The sequence below is a fragment of the Pteronotus mesoamericanus genome, unplaced genomic scaffold (genome assembly GCF_021234165.1).
Source record: "Pteronotus mesoamericanus isolate MK-2021 breed Mesoamerican mustached bat unplaced genomic scaffold, CSHL_Meso_final scaffold_21, whole genome shotgun sequence".
In the NCBI taxonomy this organism is placed as follows: Eukaryota; Metazoa; Chordata; class Mammalia; order Chiroptera; family Mormoopidae; genus Pteronotus; species Pteronotus mesoamericanus.
Window position 1 is genome coordinate 18,299,843 of NW_026555310.1, and position 18,227 is coordinate 18,318,069.

The window sequence follows — 18,227 nt, forward strand, 5'->3', positions numbered from 1 at the left end:
GCATGCACACCCTTCCCCATCCCTACCACCACCATCGACAAAAACGATTTTAGAGAAGCCTGTGTGCCCTACGTCTGCACCCCAGCCCCGACCCCGTCACCCAAAATAGTGCTGCAACAGCAGTTCCCATGCAGAAAAACAGTTTGGTCATTCACTGTAATATACAATGAGATGCCACCTGTGTGAGGCTGCTGAAGAGGACCATAAAACTAAGGCCCTGCAAATAGAAAGGGCTTTTGAAGTCCAAGGTTTTGCATCTCAGATAGAGCGGGCGGCAGCTTGTTCGTGTGGCCATCTTCACTTTTCCTCTCCTGCACCTCTCCCCGCCCCACACCTAACAGAGCATTAAGCCTGTTGATTCTGATGTTTTCTTTGAGGTCTGCAATTACCATACAGCCCAATTTCAGATCCTTACTGTGTCTCAGCACGCTGGCTTTGTGCTGGTCTTTTCACCAGTTTGTTCACATCACCTTTCACATAGTGGAAGAGCTTAAAACAGTTGATAAGTTTGACACTTCCCATGAGATGTAGCCCATACTCCTTAGCCCAGCACACAGCACTCTGCAGACCCTGACTTCAGCAAACTGTTCCATTGTCATTTCACGGCCTGGACCACAGCTTCCATGCAAGCTTAGTGGGTCCCTCAGCATTTCCCTCCTCTGCCTGTGTATCCCCTTGGCTCTCTTTGGAATGTCCCTCCCCCCTGAGCATTTGAACCCCCTTGGCAATGTGCTGAATTAGTATTGGTTCCTTAAAACTTGGCTTGTATGTTCTCCTTTGGAAAGCTTCCTGGCCTTCCCTTGTGAAGCTGGCCACAAGTATCTTTGTGCCCTATAGCACCTGTCTATAGTTTCATTGTGAAACTTGAACACTCGATGGACCCCTGACTCACCCACTAGGCTGTGAGCTTTTGGAGGAGAGGGTCTGAGTATTAGCACACAGCTGCAGAGGTTGGCTGGCCAGTAAGCCTGTGGTGGCTGAAGGTGTGGCTCCACTTCGCAATAACCTCAGCCTCAGCGCTCTGTATCATGACACACGCACTTTCCTTGCCAGCTACCTGAAGACACCACTGTCAGGCGCGCTCCTGAGGTGGCCTGGAATTTAGGACAAATATTGTCTCTGTCAAAGGAGCATTTCCTAAGGAACTCAATTAGAAATTTGAACTAATGGAGAACCTAATTTTTCTCTTTTCATACATGGAGGTCAGCAGTGTAGACTGCAGATTAGTGCTCATTTCTACTTAAAGGTTTGTGTTTTTGCTGCACTAAAACAATGTAGTTTTAGTTTACCAGGTTACTTGCCTGATATAGAATAGTCACAAATGGCCTGCATTAAATTGGGAGCACCCTTTTGGGGATATCTGTAAACAACCTCCATATTTGTGCTGGAAAAAATTTGTTCAATGTCTTTGTAGCTGCTAATATATAGGAAATAACTTCGAGGGCTTATAAGATATGTTGCCAGGAAAAACAGTTTTTAGGTCTAGTTATTTGGTTTTCACATACATGTGCCAAGTTGTGATTCTTGTATCGTATTTGTGATGGCCTCTTGCCCTACTTTTAGCAGTAAGAAGGTGCCTATTTTTTACTACTATATAAAATGCTTATACAGCTACATGAATACGTTTTAAATCATAAAATAATAATTAGTTTTCTATAGCCTTGTGTGCTTTTGCTGGGGAAGGTCAGTCAATAGAATTTGTATTTACAATTGTAAACTGTACAAAAACTCATTATTTCTTCTGAACTTTAAAAGTCCCTCTAAAAATTTAGTTATAATTTTTGATTATTTATGCCATTATAACAATAAATGAAGTTTGAAAAGAGATCAAGTCCATTGTTTAATTTTATAGTTACTTTAACAGAGAATAATAGAATGAGCTTGTATAGTATAGTTAAGAATGTAGTCCATGCACTTTATTTGTTGAAAAAACCTTATTTTACCCATTGATTTGAAATATCAACTTAATCATATATTACATTGTTAGACAGATACATACGTTCATCTCTAGAATACTCATTATATTTCATTGACCTACTTGATTATTTCTGTGCTGGTGTCATGCTAGTTTAATTGCTGAGACTTTATAATGGTTTTAAATTTTTTAATGTTTTATAATTAACTTTGACATTTAAAAAAATAAATAAAATCAATCTGCATTTAAAAAAAGAATGTAGCTAAAATGAATATTAGAGTCGATTGAATTTTATTTTTTGATATATCTTTGAAAAATGATCATAAATATTAACACAGCAACCAAAAGAAATTTGTTGTATTGAATTCATACATTTTTGTGAGAAAATTAAAATAACATTTGGATTTTCTATATCATTATTCCTTTATAAAAGAATATGGGGAATTGACCTTTGTTCTGAATTGTAATCCATTCCACAAACATGCAAAATCATTAACATATAGAAGAATTCTTTAGTCAAGCTTCTACTTTCCTCATTAAAAGGAAAAATATATTTTGCTTTTTTGACTTAACAATATCACTTAACTGTATTATTCCATTATGATATCTTTTCTTGATATTGAGTGGTAGTGTTAGGACTTTAATCTTGGTTTAGTTTTGTTTGTTTGTTTTTGCTCTCCCCGCCGCCCCATACCGCTTATAACATACTATGTCTCAGGTTCTCATACCATACTCGTCCCAGGTATGTGGAAACCTGGGGAATGGATGCCCCAAAGGTGATTTTTGCGACTGCTGTGATTGTTTCTATTTTTTGCCTCGCTTTGCTGTCAAAGATTCATATCATGAATAAGTAATTGCACAGGGTCAGATAAGGCAATGAAAGTCACTAATGTCATTCTATTCAATTTTTGAGATCAGATACTCCCATTATAATTTTAAAGGTGCATTTAATATAATGCACTTTGTTTAGATTTCTTTATAAATTATGCTACCTAAAGTATCCTTTAAGAAACTTACTGAAGAAGGGAGTATTTTCACAGTCTATAAAGATCTTTGAAAAAGGATGTTATATTGGGAATTTAGGAGTTGGCTGGAGGATGAGCTAGATGACTTTTAAATGTTCTCTCTTCTTGGGGATTCCAAGATTCCAGTGCTGGGCTAAAGGAAAATCTGAGAAATGCTGGTCCCCTTAGTTACAGTGTTTTTCGTTGTTGCTTTGTCATAGACTGCCTCTTCAAGGTGTGCCCTATGAATCGATATTCTGCCCAGAAACAATATTGGAAAGCTAAGCAAGCCAAACAAGGGAACCACACAGAGGCAGCCTTGCTGAAGAAATTACAGGTAAGGGCCAGGTTTCTATTTGTCTGACTTAGGCTAGGCCAGGTGCAGCAATAACAAAAGATCTGTTTCGTATCCTAGTGATTTCCCTCAATACACAGAGATTTAGAATAGTTGTAACAACACACTGAGACTGGAAGGGACTTTTTAAGGTACAGGGTGTGACTACTGATTTCCTGGCAGGTAGGCAATACATTCTTGCTGCTATTTTTTAGGGTGTGCCAGACTAATTCAGAGATTCACATCAAAATGTTCAGAAACTCTGTAGGAGTGTCAATCCAGTTATATTTTACTTGGCACAGTACTTAATTTTTCTTTGAAAGACTGGAAAAAAGAGATAAAGCCTGGTGTTTCTAACTTGGGCTGAGTGTAAATTTAATAGGACTCAATTTGTGTCATTGAAATTTCTGTTACTTTTAGAATTGAAACTGTATTTTGAGACTTTTGAAATTCATCTACTCTCTTGGTTGGTTTCTTTAGCAATCAATATTCCTTCTGAAAGTAATTATAAGACCACAGAGACTAGTACTTTTCTGAAATTTCCAACATGAAAGCATACCAAGATATTTGTTAGCATTAAATTGAGAGAATTATCACATTATATTATAATCATGTATTTAATTATTACCACCCCCCTTCCCACACCCCAAGCACCAAGAGTGAAGCATCTAACCTATTTTATTCATGGTGGTATTCTTGGTTCTCTTTGTTCCTAAAAAAACCCTGATTTCTTTGTCAGTTATTGTACTCTGTTTACTACGTTTCCACACTGAATATTTGATAATCATTTTATAGCATGCTGCAGAACTGGAACAAAAACAAAATGAATCAGAAAATAAGAAACTTTTGGGAGAAATCGTGAAATACAGTAATGTCATTCAAGTAAGTGTTGATTTACTTTCCCTTAAAAGAGGTGAATGTTTTATGGGCAATTTGCATCTGGTAGGAATGCCAAATAGCATTAAAATTTTGGCATACAATAGTTCATTCTTTGGTGGTAACCATGGATGTCGTGATATTTCCAGTTAACATTCTGCACACTGTTCTATGTGTTTGGGAGTACGACTGTTGTGTTCACATAAAGAACTGAGCTTCTCTAGACGTGTGCACAAGTCATTACATCAAAAGGAAGAATACGGGGAAACACGATTTCTAAAGGCCTGGAATAAAATAGTCCTTTAGTGTTAATGGGACTAACTTGTAACATGTGACCCTTTAGTTTTTCATTTCATTGAGAGAGGAAAGTTTTCAAACTGTACTCTTAGGTGGAAATCGTCCTTGACTTGTTATTAGAAGATCTATTTCAATTAGTGGACACACTGATTTTATCTCAGCTGCATTCCTTTCTTGCGTTTCACTTAGATCTTCTAGCTTTTTACTTGGTAATTTGTTAATCTATGCCCCACCTTTCCCCAGAAAGAATGTAAGGCATTTTTAGAAATACCACAGAACAAAATAAAATAAAAATAAACAAGGCAACTGGGTTAAAGGGAAAATAGTGGTTGAACAAATAAGGTGAAGTCAGGAGTGGAGCATCTTTATAAAAACCAGGTTGCCAAGCTTGGTAAACTTTGGCTCAAAGCCTTTTTGTCGCCCACTTAGCTCTAAGGGAAGTGTGATATCTTAACAGCATTCCCATAGTTGGAATATAACATAGACTTAAGGCAGAGCTCTAGAAACACAAACATCCCTGGCAAGAAGACCAAAGAGGTGTTCCTAAATGAGCACTCATAAAGAGAACACTGTTCAATATAGTAAACAATAGCCTTAAAAACTTCCTTATGGTAAATACTACAACGAGGCACTTCATGGAGCTGTTTAAAAAATAATACCCCTGGTGTTTTATTATTGGCCAATGGCAAAATGCCAGAGCATACGGCCATCAAAGCAGCTCTGTGATGGGACAAGGTGAGGGCACCTTGGTCTGTAGGCCTCTGAATCTATCAGTTAATCTAATGACAGGTTATGTGATGCCTAGGGCTGTATGTCCCTTGGACAATCCTCCATAAACAGAGTTTTTCTTAACCAAGTTTTGATTAATATTAACTGCCAGCAAGTGGGGCTTATGTTTCTTGTCAAGAACCTAAGAGAACATGTTTGCATGGTCAGGTAGGGCTGAGGCATGGGCTCCATTTAACATGATGGATCCCAAAGAAGGGGTGTTGGCCCATGAGGGTTTTCATTGGCTTATGGTAAAATGAGAACCAAGGATATTATAATGAGTTTTTCAGAAAGCTGATTTTTTTTTCAATTAATGAATTGCCCTCTATTTTGAGATATTTTCCTTCTTATATTGTGAGTATTAAAGTGATCATTTTTGAAATGATTGTGATAATAGAGAAGAAGGTTATCTGTTTTAGGTTTTTTACTCAGTAAAATGATGTTTTGGAAAAATTTGTCCATGAAATGAAAAAAAAAAAATCCAAGAAATGGTGCCTTTCCGCTCATCTGAGAAGGAGCAGGCTCAGCATCCTCTTGCGGAAGTTGCACAGAGGAGGGATTAGGTCTGTGTGTGGGCAGGGAGGGTTATCAGTACTAAGTGGGTCAGTCCATCGTTTTAGTTTTGTGGGTTTTGTTTAATGTATCCTGTTTTCATGGTTGTGCAGGAATGTGGTTTATGGGAACCTGCAGGTTGCCTTCGGAAAGCCTGGTTTTCTTCTTCTATTTGTAAATAGATGAAAATTGGTCAGAGGTGTCCCCTTGTTTTCCTCATGTGCCCACTCCATTAGGAAGCAGAACTGGGGGTGGACGTGAGGAGACACCCAAAGAAGTCAGCTTGCAGTTAGTGAGTTTGGCATTTGAAAAGAGCTTTGTTTAATCCCTACCTCAAGCCATGTTATGTGGGCATATGATATATGTATCAATGTATATATGTATTTAACAGAGTAGATCCAACAGTAAGGTGGTAATGCATGTCTTTTCCCAACAGCTACTGCATATAAAAAGCAACAAGTACCTGACTGTCAACAAGAGGTTGCCTGCTTTACTGGAGAAGAATGCAATGCGCGTGTCCTTGGATGCTGCCGGAAATGAAGGGTCCTGGTTTTATATTCATCCCTTCTGGAAGCTGAGAAGCGAGGGTGACAATGTATGTAAATATAAAATTAAGAGAAAAACAGTGCATTCATACAGGCAATAATTCTTATTAGTTGAGAGAATCCATAAAATAAAGAGGAAATAGAATTTTCAGTCTTTCACATCTTTTATATTAATAAATATAGAAAGTACTAGGTTAAAAGCATTTATTTGTAGTATAAGTTGTGCTCAAGGATTATAAAAAGACCAAATTCAAATTAATTTAGTGAAATTTTCCAGCTAGAATTTGTGTCCCAAAAACTTAAGTAATCTTAACAGTGGCTGAGCCTTAGAAGAGAGAGCTAGACTTTGCTTCTCTGCCTATCGGGGGGCATCATGGCTGTAAGAAAAAAAGAGGTCTGCTTAGAAGATGGTGTCTACTCGTTGGGCAAATAGAGTAACACAGGGAATCATGACAGTTTCATTTCCTGGCTCTATGGTCCATTGTTTACAGTCTATACATCTTAATACATGTGTAAATATAAGGAGCTATAGAGTGACACCTGCTCGTTGATGCCATTTAACCTACGTCGTGGATTATGTGCATATTGTGTCATGTAAATCTTGGCAGCTGCCAGAATATTTTCTGCTACTTTACAAAGTAAATAAAAAAGTATGCGAAATGATTCACTAGTTTCCATAGTAAGACATGTTCACGTGTAGTAAAGTAGCAGTGACAGACCCTAGCAGACAGGAAATGCTCAGTAAGTGCTGGTTGATAGTGGACACTGAATAACTTTCCTAAATAGAACACCTTGCAAATATTGGGTCAGGTGATCCAGAAAAATAGTTTAAAGATTTTACAAAATGAAAAAATTATAAAGTCAGAACAATAAAAAATATAATTATTCTGATAGTTTTTCAATTATATTTTAAATGTGTTGGATATGACTTGTCTTAGAAATCTCTTCTTTTATGGTGAATCTATTTTTCCAGTGAATTTTGAAGTACAAGTCTATTCCACAAGATGCAAGCCTCATGGTATAATGTGGTTAATAAATTATCTGGTGATATCCTCGTTAGGTAAGGTTCGGGTAAAGCATGGCATGCAGGAATGTTATGCACTTTTTAAGTCTTGTGTTGATTCCTCAAGAAATAAGTCTTACTTTTTTTTTTTTCCCTTTTTGGCATCAAGTGATGTGTGCTCTGGGCATGATATATATTTTAATTTTAGTAGGTAGTTAATTACAATCAACTCTCAGTTATTCAGGGGCTGATTATGTTTATGAACAACCTATGTCTTGGATGCCCTTTCTTGTAATGTTTGTTCCCACCCTTTAGCCCCTCACTGAATAGTTCCCTGTCTGTAGGTGGTTAATGAAAACTAAATGTCGAAGCAAGCAAAACCTGAGCTCAAGCTCTGAAGGAGCCTGATGAAATGATTGAATAAATCAGGCTTTTAGATTAGCTGTATGTAGATTTATAAATGCATTCTATCCTGTTTATTTATTTATTCTATCTCTTCCTTTCCCTGCTTCCACATGCTTTCATAGGGCCAACAGAGAGTTGAATGTAATGAACTATTTCAAATAATTAGTGGTATTGGGGAGATAAAAACAAACTGCCACCCAAACACTCCATCTTGGTTAAAATGGACATTGTAATTGTCAGGTGCGATAGAAATCCTTCTATGTAGATGTGCTCCATAAAGCATGGCTGAAACAACCTTCCACATTGCTTTTTGCTGAAATGGCCCACTGTTGTCGCTCACCACTGGGTAGCTTTTGTATGTGATTAAGGACGCTGTGAAAGCGTAAGCACAGCCACAGCTCTGTGTTTGCCACATGAATAATTGTACGGTGTGCTCACTTTCTTCCCTAGCAACGGGCAACATTTTTTCCCTGAAGCCTACTGTGCATTATTGGAGGCAAATGCAAAGACTATCACTTTATAACAAACAGTTTAATATTTACTGGTTTTCTTTAAAAACATAGTAAACTGAGAAGAGGAAATTGCAAGGTTTAAAGGACCTTTACAATTATATACTATTATTTAGTGATTACTTTTAGGTTATAAGTATCCAACAAGTTGCTTGGTGACTGAAATGAAATGTAAGAATGGGGCTGGGGAGAAAAATGCTCATATCTTCAAAAATCAATGGTTCCTACCATTTAAGAGTACCTTTGTCATATATCTTAAAAAATTGTGGGATAGTTTTGGGGGAAAATAGATTCATGGATTCCTTAACTTTCAGCTGTATAGAAGCCTTGGCTTGCTATCACTGGGGACAGCCCAGAGTACATAAATATTTTATTACCATTTATCTTCCCATGATTGGGTAGTTAATTTTTTATTTTCAACTTTGACCTAAGAAGACATTCATTTTTTACCATGATGGCAGACTTTAAAAGTGGGAAAGGACGAGTGTTTTTCATTAAAGAGAAAAATTCAACTCTTAGGGAAAGAGACTCTTCAATTAGCAAATAGATTTTGCTCCTTTGCAGAGCTGTACACCTTGGATTTATAGCAAAAGCAGGACTAAAACTGATGTTTTTGGTTTCTATTGCAATGCTCTTTTCACCATACCAGGTGCCACTTCAAAAGAAGGGTAGCTGCTAATGCCATTAGAATATTTTTCATTTTCAGTAAAATCCCAGCTTGAATCTCACATGGTTGTTATGTAGAATCCACAGAAGTGCTTTTGGAATTGCACTTTTTAATTTTTTTTAGCTGTTTGTGCATTAGAATGAATGTGATGTGGCCAAAGATAACTTTGCGCTCAAGCTCTGTATTTAGTGCGCAGCTGCTCAGGGGGCCCCGACTTCCCTCAGTGGCTCAGGACCCAGGCTGCGCTCTGCTGAGAATATTACCAAGTTACATATTTCCCAAGTTATCCAATTGGGTTTCTTTGAGAATAGGAAACTGTTTCTTACCTTCTTTTGTATTCTTCCTGGCACCTCTTACTGTTCTTTTTATTTCTTGTGATTGATATATTGTCTGTTTCATTTCAAAGTCTTATTCAGCTCGGTTAGTCAAAGGAATCACCAGGAACATGGCCGAGGACCTGGACATTGGTGAATTAATGCTATGTTCTCCCTGTGAATACCATTCTTATGAAACCTTGGAGTTTGGAAGATTTTGGCTATGTGGCCGGCCTCTTAAAATTATATAAGTCATTATGGGTGAGGTTTTGAAGTACATACAACATATGGATTGGCTCAAAGCTTAAAAAACTAAACTATAGTAAAATAGTAAGACCAAAAGTATTCTTTTAATTTGAAGGACATAGCTAAAATATATCATTACCTTTAGTTATTTAATGGCTAATATTTATTTTGATTCAGGTAAGAGTGACATAGTAAACAAAACCCAATTGGTCTTTAAGAAATTGGAAGACCAGACGTAGCGCTGGTATCAAGCCCTGTTTGTCGAATGGATGACCCCTCAGACTGACTGGTGGCTCCGAGAGTCACAGCTGCCTTGGTGTCCTGTGCAATAACGAGTTTTTTAATTTTTTTTTGGAGGATGTTGGAAGTATGTTTATGTCATGTTGACTTTTATATGTTCTTGTTTATATTTAATTTTTAAAAATACTTGTCAGTTCATGGTTTAAAGATAAAAAACAATATAAAGATACATCATGAAAAATCTTTGGCCTTTCTACCATCGCCCCATGGCCATCCCTCTAGAAGGATTCCTTATGCATATACATTTCCTCCGTCCTTTTTTTTTTTTAGACAAGAGTAGCCCATTGCTGCCCCCTTAACCTCTAACTTAACACTATTTCTTGTTGACCTTTCCTTATCTATACATAGAGAGCTTCTATGATGGGTCCCTTTGAGTCACATCATCTGACTGATGATGGACTTTAAAGGCAGGTGATATATAGCAGGTATTTCTGCAAACCAAAGCACAACCTTCCTTTCTTTGATTAGTGAGTTTCAGGCTTCTCTGTCCTTCAATCTCCAGATATGTGACAACAGTACCATATGTGAATGTAAGTGCTGCTATATAATCTATAAAAGGTTAGTTTATATGGAAAATGTGAAATTATATTTCTTAATGTTTTGGTCTAGGTTAAGATATAGGAAGAAGTTCTGTTTATTGTTGTGGTCTAAGCCCTAATTTGTTTTTCAGTTGTCTATCAAACTAATTTATTCTAACATTCACTTGTTATGAAATTTGCAAAGGGAAGGTGTTTGTTTTCATTTCCACGATGGTAAGCAATTCTATAAATGAGAGTGTAGGTAATAGAGTAATAAGTTTTTAATGGAACTGAATAACAAAAGTAACTTTATTATCTATAAAATTAAACTGTTCATTATCATCATTAAGAAAGCATAACTCAATTTCCCCACATTTTGAGTTATAAATAAAAGTACTTGAAGATAAAGTTGAGAATGATAGCATAAATAAAAAAATCAATTTAGTATGATTTCTAGAGCAGTTTTTCCCATAATCAATTTTAATTTTTTATTTAAAAGTGAACACCAGGATTAAGGAGCAACATTGATTTGGGATGTTTAAGGTAAAATTGAACCAGATGCCTGAAGCCCAAACAATAAACATAGTTCTAGAAGGTTGTACCGAATTCTGCATTTCCTGAATCCAGCTGACATTAGAATGTTTAATACATTTCTGAGATCATAGGTAAGATCAAATTTAACAGATCTGTTTGTGATATCAGAGAAAATACAAATGTATATCACTATCAACTTCTACTTGAAGTGGTTCTAATATTTAGGCAGATTGGCTTTTGTGACAGATGTATTCACTCTCTGCATCTTCTGCGCTCACAGCAGAAGACCGCATGTGGGGGAATCATGACCTATTTATCGATGTTAAGAGAGCTCTAAGTGAAATAGGAGACTGTTAAGAAAGGACCTACTTTAACTTTATGAATTCAGACTGATGGGCACTATGGGACATGAACATATGATCATTTATCAGAAGAGGTTTGCCTGGAAGAGAAAAAGAATTGAACAAAAGTTTGTGTGGAGGATAAACATACCAGGTGTTAGGTCGATAAGGAAGACTTTTGTGTAGTTATTTTTACCTTCAAATATAGCACCAAAGATGCATGCCGTGTCTCAAATTGCAATGTATTTCTGATTCCTAGATTGTTGTGGGAGATAAAGTTGTGCTGATGCCGGTGAACGCAGGACAGCCACTGCATGCAAGCAACATCGAGCTTCTCGATAACCCAGGGTGTAAGGAGGTAAGTGCAGGAGGAAAGGATGTGAGCTTGCTGATCTTCTCATGAGAGGAAAGAAAGGTATATAGTTTCTTTCATTGTTTTCATAAGCTTAGTGCCAGTTATGCTAATTAATACTCCTAAGGCACAAAGAGATAATGATTAGTTATTGCTGTTTTCAGATGGTCCTTTGAATACGTTTGTATTGAAATACATACCCCATGGTCCAAAGTTATCTTTTTTCTCCTTTTACTAGATGAAGTAATAATTTCTGGTATAACATGGAATCAGTTGTCTTATAATGTAACATTTCTTCTTTAATAGGTGAATGCTGTTAATTGCAACACTAGCTGGAAAATCACTTTGTTCATGAAATATAGTTCCTATCGAGAGGATGTGCTGAAGGGAGTAAGTATGTCCGAATGTTTGCTGGTAGAACTGAAGGTACTTTTACTGACCTTTCAGATGTAAAACCTGGGCATTGACTGCTATTCATTGTTTAGAGCAGCAATTTCCAATCCACGGCCACAAGAATTTTTAGAACATGCACAACCTGGCTACTTAGGGTTACTGACCTCTTTTCCCTTAGATTGTCAAATAACAAATGACAGCAGCCAACACAACAACAGCTTCCTGGTATGAACGAATCAAAATTTTACCTATTTTTTGTCATATTGACAAAAAATATAACATGTTTTGGCGTGCTGCAGGATTTCAGTAATTAGTTTATGTATGCCATGAGATGAAAAAGTTGGAAATCGCTGGTTTAGAGTGTGTCACAAACCTAGAATGTGACTGTGACCTCACTAAGAGTGTTTCTTTGAATTTCCCCTTTTATATTTTGAAATGTATAAATAATCATTGAAAACCAAGTAGAGTATCAAAACTAGAAAGATACACCTATTTCTTATGTTGGTCAGACTTTTCTTGGAAACAGTGTTCTTGATTTGTTTTTCCAGGGTGACGTTGTTAGATTGTTTCATGCAGAACAAGAGAAATTTCTGACCTGTGATGAATATGAGAAAAAACAGCACATTTTCCTTCGTACGACCTTGCGTCAATCAGCTACTTCTGCTACGAGTTCTAAAGCACTCTGGGAAATAGAGGTGTGTAAAATATTATTTGGCTTTTAATAAATATTTATTTCAATAAGACAAGATTTAATAGGCTGATTGTTTTATTGTTATAGGCTTTGTTTATGATAGACCAATAAAAACGATAATTTTTTGTGAACTGACTTGCACATCTTCATTGCTGTGACCAGTTTGAAATGTTATTACTTTCTTTACTTACCTTCTTTGGGGCATCTCCCTTTCTCTATCTTGTTTAATTCAGGCATACATAGGATTTTGCTTTTCAAAAATCCATTGTGATGTGTTTGTTGTCAAGATTGTTAAGACTGAAGGCCATGTGTCTGAGTGGCACTGGAGTTACGATGGAATAGGATGACTCACTCGAAGTGAACATGAGAGCTCCAGTTGCTGCCAAGACCATTTAGCTCTTCTGGGGGTGCCTTTTATTTCTATTGGGATGAGGAGATCCATGGCAGACAATTCATTCAACCTTTGAAAAGTGTTTTTTTAAAAGACTTTATTTATGTACTTTTAGAGAGAGTGGAAGGGAGGGAGAGAAACATCAATGTGCGAGAGATGCATTGATTGGTTGCCTTGTGCATGCCCCTAACTGGGGACCTGGCCTGCAACCCAGTCATATGCCCTGACTGGAAATCAAACAGGCGACCTTTTTGGTTTACAATTCACTGAGCCACACCAGCCAGGGCTGACAAATATTTTTAAATGTTCTAATATGGTTGAGTAGTTAGGAAAATGTAAGGTATGGAGTTTTCTTTAAAGAACCTTTTTACACAGTGGAAGAGATAAGATATGCATAATTACTTCTAACCAAGCCAACATCTGATAAATTCCATCTTGATTTAATGGACATCTAGGCTTATCTAGTGGTTCTCAACCACTTTAAACCCTTCACTCAGCCTTTATAGAATATATTCCCTAATACTTCTTTTAACATTCTAAAATGAAATCCATAGGTAATGTTATCTGTATTGTCTCAGGATTAAAAATTAATAAAATACCCAATTCTAACATAAAGAAATAAAAGGAAAATAATTTATAATAAAATAATATGTATTTAAACATGTAAATATCTATTCTAGAAGATATTATTTATATCTACCTTTGATGGACACATTTAGATAGGAGAGAAGTGGTAAATGAAGAGGATACGACAGCATTCTATGTGAGTACAGGAAAAAGAAAGAGCACAGGTAAATGTGGACCTTAAATTATCTAGTAGGAGAAGTAATAACAGGACAGACATATCTGTGCATGACTAAAAAAAGAAGGAAATAACCATAATTGAAGTAGGGATAATAACACTAATTACAGACTATTGAAATAGAAAATAAAGAAGTATGATGTTTATGCAAATGAGATGAGCCTTAATTATAATTGTAACATGAAAATAATTCTCTCGGTTATGACACGGTTTGTAATGGAGATGACTAGCACAAAGAACGTATCTTCTCTCTTGAAACCCACTGCATGTGGAGGCACCCTAGCCATTGGTAGCAGGCAGGGGAGGCCAAGCCTTCAGCAGGCGGCAGGGAATTGAGAAGGTGTTGGGGAAACCACCATCACCCAGGCATTCTGCCTGACAGCTTCTCTTACCCTGGTAAGGCAGAAAGATAAGCGACCTGAAAATAAATTCACAATTAAAATATCCATTTTCACACCATAAATTTATCATTGTGCTCCAAAAATTAAAAAAAATAGGGATAACAGTAATGTGAGATATTATTTGAAACTTTATTAATGAAATACAGTGATGAAAAGGCTAGAGAGTGACTTCCCTATACAGTGACTTCCCTGCATTTCATGTGTCTCTGCCTGTGTGACGTTTGGCTCTAAATTTGTTAAGAGACATTTTGAATCTTCTTTCTAACATATTTGCCATTAGTTTTATAGCATTTGCTGTACCTGTACCACTGCACACTGAAATCCATTTCAACAAAATGCATAGTTGAAAAGGCTCTAACCCATTGAGCACTCAATAATTTTGAGATGTCTTGAGTTCATTTAAACTTTTCTCTTCATAGTGTATTTCTCTTAAATTATTGGACTGTTCCTATAACTTGATGTAAACTTTTTAGTATGATTATATATCAAAGTATTACCAATTCATATTTGTGGTAGGTTTCTTTCTGGAGGAGATCTGGAAAGAGGTAGCCTGTGACACATTTCTCTGACATGTGCTGTATCAGTCAGGAAGCCTGAGCATCAGGTATTTCAAGGAAAAGGTTATTTAATGTAGGAAATTAGGTTCAGTGTTACTGGAAGGGCTGGATGGTGAACACTGGGGTGGGAAGAGTGGCCTTCTCTGAAGGTCTGGCAATGCAGTCACCGTTACTGCCCCTCGTGGGAGCCTGCAGGCTTCTCCTCCTGTGCCTCATGAGACCTCACCCACCCCATGCAGTAGGAGCTCGCACCCCATACTGTAGAAGTCTTCGCCCCATAGTGTAGAAGTCTCCACCAGGCAGCTGCCATCTTTTTTCCTGGAGCCAGAAGAAGAGCCTCTTTTCTACTTTGCTTTCCATTCTCATGAGATGTCTCCAGAACCCCACCAGCTGGGCTTCCGGCCCCTTTAATGCAGGGAAGCGTAGGAGGGTGAAGGGCGGGATGGCCCTGAGTGCACACACAATAGCAGGCACATGCTGAACCCTCCTGTGAACTGCAGGCTGTGTCATATCTTGGCCACTGCCCGCTACTGTGGAGGGCATCCCTCCTAAGTTCTGTGATAAATGAAAACATCTTCCTTTCTGCAGCTCCAAATCGTTCTCTAGGGAGCTGTACTGCCATGGCTAGACTGACTGATGTGTAGGATAACTCTTAGTTTGGGATCAGTGGTGATCTTCCAGTTGTTTGTTAATCAAGGGTATCCTATGACTTCCCCAAGGGAATGTGAGTTCACACACTGACAAGGTCACAGTTGCTTGTGTAATTAGCAGAGGATTTATGAAAGTTTGATTTGAGAACTGAGCCTTGTAGGATGGTCAGGTTTTTGGCCATAGGAGGAGTGATTTTAAAGACTTCATCTACCCCTAGAGGGTAGCTCAGTTGGCTAGAACATCATCCCGGTACGCTAAGGTTGCGGGTTCAATCTCCAGTCAGGGCACATGTAAGAATCAACCAGTGAATGCATAAATAAGAGGAACAACAAATCAATGTCTCTCTCTCCCTCCCTCTCTCTCTCTCTCTGCCTTTCTCTCTCAGAAATCAGAAAATAAAAAAAAAAGACTTTATCCACTTTGAAGTATTTTCATAATTATTGTCTTATTTGAGCTGTTGAAGGAGGGGAAGACATAGAAGCTGGAGTCTAACAAAAGTCATTAGAAAGTTATATATTAGCACACAGAACATGAGGCTGGGACAGGGGTGCAGAAGTGGTCAATATTAATAAAAAGAAGGTAACCTATTGAGGGAGAATAATGAAAAGTTTTTCTAGCACTCTGATATGCCTTATGATATTTAACCTTCATAATAATCCTATGGACATAAAGAAACAGTCTTGAAGATGTTATTTGCTGTGATCATACCATAGTAGTTGGAAGGGCTGGGACTCAGACACAGTCATTTTCAGGCTGTAAAACCTGACTCTTGCTGCTACACAACGCCACCATCATAACCACCCCTTTCAGAGCTTCTGCTGTTATTCTCAATGAGCCTAGTGGCTTAGCATCTGGGGAAGACCAGTTCCAAGAACAGGTATCAAAGGACATGGTGTTAGGATAAGCGCACATGAAAAGGGCCAGGAATTGACTATAAGGTAATATTCAACAGAGGAAGCAGGGACATGTAATAGGTTAATGATAGTGTATTCAATAAATGGTTTTAGGAAAATTGAACAGATACGTGCATAAAAAAGAAACTAGGTCACCTTCTTTCATCACACACAGGAATAAATTCAAAATAAAAATGGATCAAAAACTTAAATATTGACCGAAACATAAAAATCCCAGAAGAAAACATAGGCAGCAAAATCTTGGACACTGCTGGTAGCAGTTTTTCATTGGATATATCTTCCTAGGCAAGGGAAAAGAAAAAAATAAAATAATGGTACTACATCAAACTAAAAAGCTTTTGCACAGCAAAGGAAATCATCAACAAAATAAAAAGACAACCCACAGAATGGGAGAACATATATGCTGATACATCTGATAAGGGGTTAATATCCAAAATTTATACAGTAGTTATAAAATTCAACACCCAAAAACCAAAAAACCCAATTGAAAAAAGGGCAAAGGACATGAATAGACGCTTCTCCAAAAAGGACATACAGGTGACCAATATACATATGAAAAGATGCTCAACGTCACTCATCAGCAGAGAAATGCAAATAAAAACCACAGTGAGATACCGTCTCACACCTGTCAGAATGGCCATGATCAATAAATCAAACAAGTGCAGGCGAGGCTGTGGAGAAAAGGGCCCTGGTGCACCATTGGTGGGGACGCAGACGGGTGTAGCCACTGTGGGAAGCAATAGGAAGAGACTTCGGAAAAGTAAAAATGGATCTGCCTTTTGACCCAGCGATTCCATTTCTGGGAGTATATCCAAAGGAACCCAAAATACTAATTTGAAGGAAGATAAGCACCCTAATGTTCATTGCAGCGTTATTTGCGATTACCAAGATATGGAAGCAGCCCAAGTGTCCATCAGCAGATGAGTGGATAAAACAACTATGGGACATTTACACAATGGAATACTCCTTGGCCATAAAAAAGAAATTTTACCCTTTGTAACACTTACGGATGGACGGGGAGAACATTATGCTAGTGAAATCAGCCAGTCAGAGAAAGACAAATACCATATGGTTTCACTCCTGTGGAGTTTAAGGAACAAACTGAATTAAGCAAAACAGAAACAGACTCAGATGAGAGCAGATGATAGCTTGTGGGGTGGGGGGGAGATTTGGGGGTGGAGGGATCAAGCAAAAAGGAAAAAGGACTCATGGACAGGGACAACAGTGTGATGATTGCTGGGGCTGGTGAGAGGTATAAGGGGACTAAACGGTAATGGAAAAAAAATATTGAAGATTAAATTTATAAAAAAAGAAAAATAGAAAAGAAAGGGCCAGGAATTAAGTTAGCCCAGACCTCCAGGCCTGGGCATCTGTGGTTCTCTCGGCCCGCGATGATCTCTTTCAACCTCTCCGCATGACTGTCTCAGTCTTAGCCTCTGGGTTCAGCTCACACATCATGTCCTCATGCTGTGTGCATGTATTGTCATATGCTGGTTGTCCATGCTGGTCATCATGTCTAAGGTAGCCTTCCTTCGCTCCTTGATCATGACCTCTGTTTACTTCCTCTGGCACTTACCAAATCTTATTCACTGAAAGCTCTAGTCTTATTTATTGCTGTGTCCCTACTGTATAGAAGATTAACTGGCATATCATAGGTTTTTAATACTGCCTTTTGAATGAGTGTTTGAATAACAAATGGGGGAAAACCCCACCACATTTCCATGTTGGGTCTGGGAAAATGTCTTTTGGAATAGAGCTGCCTTTGCAGCTATAATGCATGAACAGTGAGTTTACTGTTACGTGCTTTGTTCATTTATGGGGAATTTTGTTTTTCTGCCTTGTCCTCTTATGAAAACATATTAGATTTGCCAAGTGAGCATTAATAGGCAGGCACTCTGTATAAACTGTTGGCATCTGCTTGCCGGGTACATCAATATCTTTTAGCTA

At 37.7% G+C, this 18,227-nt stretch overlaps 1 protein-coding gene across 1 annotated transcript in view; it reads left to right on the forward strand.

The window, feature by feature from the left end:
• The window catches only part of ITPR2 (inositol 1,4,5-trisphosphate receptor type 2), a 434,318-nt gene that overhangs the window by 86,144 nt on the left and 329,947 nt on the right, over nt 1-18,227 (forward strand). The window contains exons 3-8 of the mRNA XM_054591314.1: nt 3,141-3,256; nt 4,049-4,135; nt 6,183-6,341; nt 11,388-11,486; nt 11,787-11,870; nt 12,422-12,568. Of these exons, the coding sequence (XP_054447289.1) occupies nt 3,141-3,256; nt 4,049-4,135; nt 6,183-6,341; nt 11,388-11,486; nt 11,787-11,870; nt 12,422-12,568 (692 nt within the window). The remainder of the gene's footprint in view (nt 1-3,140; nt 3,257-4,048; nt 4,136-6,182; nt 6,342-11,387; nt 11,487-11,786; nt 11,871-12,421; nt 12,569-18,227) is intronic.